Below are 5823 nucleotides of genomic sequence, written 5' to 3'. Positions count from 1 at the left end.
ATTCCATCCACCACGCCCCTAAAAGGATGATATCTTCCAAAACTTGGTTTAGCATTTGCAATATAAAAAAGCACCCGGTGTACCTACAAAAAGGAAAAAAGTAAATTATTTAATCAAATACATCTACAAGAACAACAGACTAAAATAAGTAAAAGAACAAAAATTTGTTTACCTGATGACCTTGACGAAACAGATCTACCAGATTCATAATTATCTGCAATGGATGTGGCACGAAAAAAATCAATATAATGACATGGAAAAGTGGAAAAACATAAATATATTTTTTTACTAGGAGATGAATGAGTTAAATGTAAGTAGCATAATACCTTGAAGAGCTCCATATGGCTTCAGTCGTTTGCTAATAACAGCTAAAGCAAAATGTTGTATATATCTCAAATTTTTGGGTACATATAAGGGAAGAGATATAAGATAGGTCTAGCGCCACCTAGCAGCTAAAAGAGTTGGCCAACATCAATCAAGTAACCAAAAATTTGGATGTTCATACCGTTTCTTGTCCATAAACCCTCTCAATATTTCATTAAAGCATGCTTCAGCCGCTTTACAACCACCTGCTAATTTATCCTGGAAAGGCAACCAAGAAATATCCTAAGACATAAGTTGATACACAGCTACCTACAGAATAACAACCTTGCATAATGAAAAACCGTGATAGCAGATGCAGTGGGTTTGAGCAGCTTTATTTCATCAAGGGAACTCACCAATCCAGCAAGTTGTCTTCTTGATAGCCATTTAAAAAGATCCCTACACCCTTCTATGCCTATTTCAGCGTTTGAGAGAATAATATATGGTAGCTAAACGCTAAAGACATCAGCAAGCGTGAGGTTAACAATACTCAAAGCAGGAGGTCGAAAACACTATTTTCTAAAATGACTACAGGCCATTTTATCGAGATGAGCAGCACCAAGCATTGGTACTCTCATTGTACACTCAAGCATATGCTTTTTGTGTCGCCAAGGCTTTTCAAGGCATCTGAAAGAATGCCCTGCATGAGGCACATTCATGTAAATGATCAAGCCTCACAGGAGCTATGTACATGACAGAAGAGTTTGAATATTGGGATTTAAAGGTACAAATATTGTCTTTGACGTTTTCAAGATTATCTAAAGGATCCCAAGTATTTATAATATTTGGATTGTAACTCACAGATAGTTAACGCAAGAGACTCTTAATAATAGTATAACTACTACTATACGAGAGTACCTTGCCTGACTTCTCAACTGGCAGTCCATTGTAGTCGTAAGAGCACCGATTGTGGACAAAGTAGCAATAATAAAAAAAATGTTGTTACTGTCGTGTGGACGCCCTTTTAGAGCTCCAAATAGATCTCCTAAAACAAGAAAGATAAAAGGGCATATCATGTAGATAATTATATACTCCATATACAAAAGTTGATAGTTGTTTCAAATTTTTCACTGAACGTACCAGTTCCAGCAGGCAGAATAGGTTTGTTCGCCTCTTCCAGAATTTTGGTCACACTTTCAATAGATTCCAAGCGGACCTAGACAGAAGATAAAGTCAGATTGACAGCATACCCTCATAAATCATTCATAGATTTGATGATTAACAAACATATACTACATTTAACCAACCTTCAAATCAGAACCCTCTAAGCCTTTTAACAGGGGGGGTAGTCTTTTCACTGATATCTTAACGTGGAAGACCATCCATGCCAGTGATGCCACCACTCACCGCAGTTGATGTAGAATCAGTTACTTTATCAACCTTCTTAAAGCTGCAGATGCATGCAAAGGGTAATATTTGTAAATTTACACACCCAAAAAAATTAATCGTACCGATTATTGTCATACTCGGCGTCAAGAGTACTTAGTAAAGCAAGTTTATCATAGGACAGAAATCAATTTATATCTTCGAGAAGAGAAAAACACAGTTACTTCTTTTTCAAATTTGACTATTATGATTTCCATAAAACCCCTCTAATAAGCCACCTCCCAACACATCCCCAGATATGAAAGCTGAGTTTTAAAAAATGTATCCCCATAAGACAGAAATCCCTGTATATCTTCAAGAAGAGAAAAAAAACAGTTAATTCCTCTTCAGATTTGACTATTTTGATTTCAGTAAAACCACACTAATAAGCTCCCTCGCAACACATCCAGTGACTGAGTTTAAAAAATGTAACACCTGACTAACAAACTGTTGCATTTCTAGGTGTAGCTGCACTAGATTGTAAACCGACGTCCTTGCATAAGTCAATTAAATCCTGGAAAATGATTATCACGCATGTTAAAACCGATAAGTTGGAGCACCTTCAGCTTAATATGAAAAGTACCAAAGTCGTCCACTGCAGAAACTATCCATGATAGGCCTACACTAAGAACCTATGGAAATATCACAGTTATATTCAAAGAGAAAAGACAAACAGACGAAGGTTTGAGCACCGGCACCTTCCCACATGGAAATATCTACATAGCTTTAAGCGCACCTCGGGGAAAGAATATCATGCAACCATTTGTAGAGCTTCAAAGCTGGATCAAGTGCAGGTGCAGCCAATCCTGTTGCAGGTCCGAATACATCTTTAATATTCATCAACTGGATGATTCATCAAGTGCCTGGTAATTCTCAAAGACCAAAGTGTGTATCTGCTCAATTTGAACATAAACTTCTCCCAAAAAATGGACCTGATCAGTAAAACAATCAAGGCATTCAATCAGAAAGTCGTGCACAACGTCAAGATAATCTACTGTTGCTGTGGAGATATCCATAACGTATGAAAGGTATCTAAAAGATCGAAAAGCAAGAATGCATTTAACAATTGTGGAAACATATATAGCCGTTCCAGGTAACCAGCAATGCACATTCATGGTACCTGAGCTTTGTGTATGCATCTAAACCGCCAAAAGAGATGCAAATTCATCCACCAACCATTTCCACGAACCATGTAGCAACAACAAGTTTCTTTGCTGAAACTGTTGGCCTCTCATCGCAGTCTCCAAAACATAGTCGTAAGCTATAGTTTCTGCTACACATGTAGATGTACTAGACATAACACATAGTTAGTCATGCCACTCTCGCCGAAGGATGGAATCTTGATTTTGTACGAAATAGGCGTTAAGCATGAACTATAAACATCTGCATATATCTTGTAACTATATTCATCTGCATACCTTGCAACTACTTTCATCTGCAGTGGTTGAATAGTTTGATGTATAGCTGTATTTTTCCCAGCTTTTTCTTGCTCTGGTTCCCGAGATATAAAACACTGACAATGCTTATTCCCCTGCATCAAAACAAGCAGAAAAACTTGACCCCTTGACACACACACGGATCTGTTTCAAAAATAATAGAAAACCAAAGATGAGGTCAAGATCAAGCACCGATTCATCAGAAATGTCAGCCACCTGAACACGAGCATGCCCGCAATACTTTCCCTTCGAATCATGGACTTCAATTATCAGATCATCTCCAAATCCATCTGGCAAGCTGCATGTCAGAGCAGTATAATTCACTTATCAATGATCTGCCAAACATATGACCTAGAAGTAGAATGAGACAGAAAACAAAAAATACACGAGATTCACCAGATACCGGTTACATTCCCAATGCATCCTCTTCGGGTGAACTTTTCAATCTCAACAAACATGAATATGACTCTGAAATCAAAAAACAAGATATACAATCCGAGTAGAAGTTAGATTGAATGAGAAACAAGAATCCATATTGATATATGAATGAATGAATGAATGTAAGAAACCTGCATACCTTGCACCAACTCATAAGTTGATGCACTTTATGAGCTTGGGTACTTCTCTCAAGTATCTACGAGTCCCCAACAATTAAGTGTGCAACGTTTCTATGCAATATAGAGAGCATCTTACAATGTCAGCTTTTTTTCTTTCTTTTTTTTTCCTTTTTTCTTTTTATTTCCTTTTTTTCTTTTTTTTCTATTGGATGAAACAACCAATTTCACATTTGAAAACCTTTACTGAAATGTTTCCAGCTTAAACCGTGGATGAAGACTTTAAAGATGTTTCCAGCTCTTCCTCTGATTTTAGTAATATATTTCTTAACCTGCAAATTTAACAAGGAAAATTAATGTATCAGATATACCCTTTTAAGTATCTTTCTTTAGTGCAAAGAAACCAAAATATGCTTTGGAAGCTACCTAATCAGCATATGCAGCAGAAAATTAAAAATAAAATCCAGAGATTATCTCACCCTAATACATCCCTCAGCAGTGAACATTCATTTTCATAAAAGGGAGGAGCTCCCATACAGCTCCTTGCCCATGAGTGGAGGCATAGACGCACAGATGCATCATAAGATAAAACAGCATACCATTTGCCTAGACCACTGCATCGGATTTAGATAATATACAAGTATTAGAAGATCTGCTTCCATGAAAAGAAGCTAAATGAGAACTATTAACTTCAAGATCTCTCATGTTCATCTGGCATAAAGAATCCCAAAGTTCCTATTAGAATATATCCTAGCATAAAAAATTGATAATGCTTTTTGCAACAATGTACTTATAGCTACGCAAAATCTAGAAGTGAAGAAAAAGATATTTTATTAATTCATCAGTCATCTCTGACATATTTCTTTGTGGAACAGTGGAATATAAAGTTTTTTACAACGGAGTTACTCATTACAAACAATTGAGATTCCGAGACATATTTTGATTCAATGATAAATATCAGGTGTTAAAGAAGTAATTGATTGAAAAAAATCAAAATAAATATGCATGGTTGAGAGAAACAGATTATGCTTCTAACTTACCTCCAAAATAAATGAGGGAATATATTCCCCGTGAACCTTAGGTATGGTCCCTGTGTTACTTGTTTCAATACAGAATGTAACACAGCTCAAGTCAATGACCTTACAAGAGGAACTTTGTTTTTCACTGCTACCTTCACATCTGCAGAAAACTAATAATCAGTAAGATTAAAACTGTAGAGAGAACTTTCGAATTCCAAACCATAATAAAGACAAATTCTTCTTTTTTACCTTGAGACCCATGCATTAGTTTTTCCTTTCATATATGCTGTGGAGCAGCCAAGGGATCAAGTGCAGGTGCAGCCAATCCTGTTGCAGTGCCGAATACATCTTTAACATTCATCTGGTGGATGATTCATCAAGTGCCTGATAATTCTCAAAGACCAAAGTGTGTATCTGCTCAATTTGAACATAAACTTCTCCAAAAATGGACCTGATCAGTAAAACAATCAAGGCATTCAATCAGAAAGTCGTGCACAACGTCAAGAAAATCTGTTGTTGGTGTGGAGAAATCCATAACGTATGAAAGGTATCTAAACAATCGACAAGCAAGAATGCATTTTACAATAGTGGAAACATATATAGCCGTTCCAGGTAACCAGCAATGCATAATCATGGTACCTGAGCTTTGTGTAAGCATCTAAAACGCCAAAAGAGATGCAAATTCATCCACCAACCATTTCCACGAACCATGTAGCAACAAGTTTCTTCTTTGCTGAAACTGTTGGCCTCTCATCGCAGTCTCCAAAACATAGTCGTAAGCTATAGTTTCTGCTACAGATGTATATGCACTAGACATAACACATAGTTAGTCATGCCACTCTCCCCGAAGGATGGAATCTTGATATTGTACGAAATAGGCGTTAAGCATGAACTATAAAACATCTGCATATATCTTGTAACTATATTCATCTGCATACCTTGCAACTACTTTCATCTGCAGTGGTTGAATAGTTGATGTATAGCTGTATTTTTCCCAGCTTTTTCTTGCTCTGGTTCCCGAGATATAACACACTGACAATGCTTATTCCCCTGCATCAAACAAGCAGAAAAACTTGACCCCTTGAC

At 36.8% G+C, this 5823-nt stretch overlaps 2 protein-coding genes across 4 annotated transcripts; both read right to left on the bottom strand.

Annotated features, from left to right (window-relative positions):
* Positions 1 to 220: 220 nt before the first annotated feature.
* LOC121746545 (protein MOR1-like) lies at positions 221 to 1816 on the bottom strand. 3 transcript variants are annotated; one of them, XM_042140430.1, is made up of 5 exons: positions 1611 to 1816; positions 1444 to 1519; positions 1222 to 1348; positions 649 to 762; positions 221 to 582 (listed from the first exon to the last, which is right to left on the bottom strand). In XM_042140430.1, the coding sequence occupies exons 1-5, from the start codon at positions 1683 to 1685 to the stop codon at positions 573 to 575; spliced, it is 402 nt and encodes a 133-aa protein (XP_041996364.1). In that variant the 5' UTR covers positions 1686 to 1816; the 3' UTR covers positions 221 to 572. The 3 variants fall into 3 exon arrangements, with proteins under 3 accessions (XP_041996364.1, XP_041996363.1, XP_041996365.1); XM_042140429.1 differs by having other exon boundaries at positions 720 to 762; XM_042140431.1 differs by lacking the exon at positions 649 to 762.
* Positions 1817 to 3001: 1185 nt separating this feature from the next.
* On the bottom strand, positions 3002 to 4281 carry LOC121749510. The gene is made up of 4 exons (XM_042144076.1): positions 4256 to 4281; positions 3561 to 3632; positions 3357 to 3462; positions 3002 to 3259 (listed from the first exon to the last, which is right to left on the bottom strand). The coding sequence occupies exons 1-4, from the start codon at positions 4279 to 4281 to the stop codon at positions 3002 to 3004; spliced, it is 462 nt and encodes a 153-aa protein (XP_042000010.1).
* Positions 4282 to 5823: the final 1542 nt, after the last annotated feature.

This window comes from Salvia splendens, chromosome 9 (genome assembly GCF_004379255.2).
Source record: "Salvia splendens isolate huo1 chromosome 9, SspV2, whole genome shotgun sequence".
Taxonomy (NCBI): Eukaryota; Viridiplantae; Streptophyta; class Magnoliopsida; order Lamiales; family Lamiaceae; genus Salvia; species Salvia splendens.
Note: the sequence above shows the minus strand (reverse complement) of the source record. Positions and strands in the feature narration are given on the sequence as shown.

What these genes read in the sequence shown, in the direction of transcription:
- LOC121746545 (XM_042140429.1), bottom strand. Translation starts at nt 1,685, where the DNA reads ATGGTCTTCCACGTTAAGATATCAGTGAAAAGACTACCCCCCCTGTTA. An exon ending in TATTCTGCCTGCTGGAACTG is followed by an intron (nt 1,349 to 1,443) that starts GTACGTTCAGTG and finishes TTCTTGTTTTAG; the next exon opens with GAGATCTATTTGGAGCTCTA. An exon ending in CAGTTGAGAAGTCAGGCAAG is followed by an intron (nt 763 to 1,221) that starts GTACTCTCGTAT and finishes AGAAGGGTGTAG; the next exon opens with GGATCTTTTTAAATGGCTAT.
- LOC121749510 (XM_042144076.1), bottom strand. Translation starts at nt 4,281, where the DNA reads ATGCCTCCACTCATGGGCAAGGAGCT. An exon ending in GGGAATGTAACCGGTATCTG is followed by an intron (nt 3,463 to 3,560) that starts GTGAATCTCGTG and finishes TCTGACATGCAG; the next exon opens with CTTGCCAGATGGATTTGGAG. An exon ending in CTGACATTTCTGATGAATCG is followed by an intron (nt 3,260 to 3,356) that starts GTGCTTGATCTT and finishes GTTTTGATGCAG; the next exon opens with GGGAATAAGCATTGTCAGTG.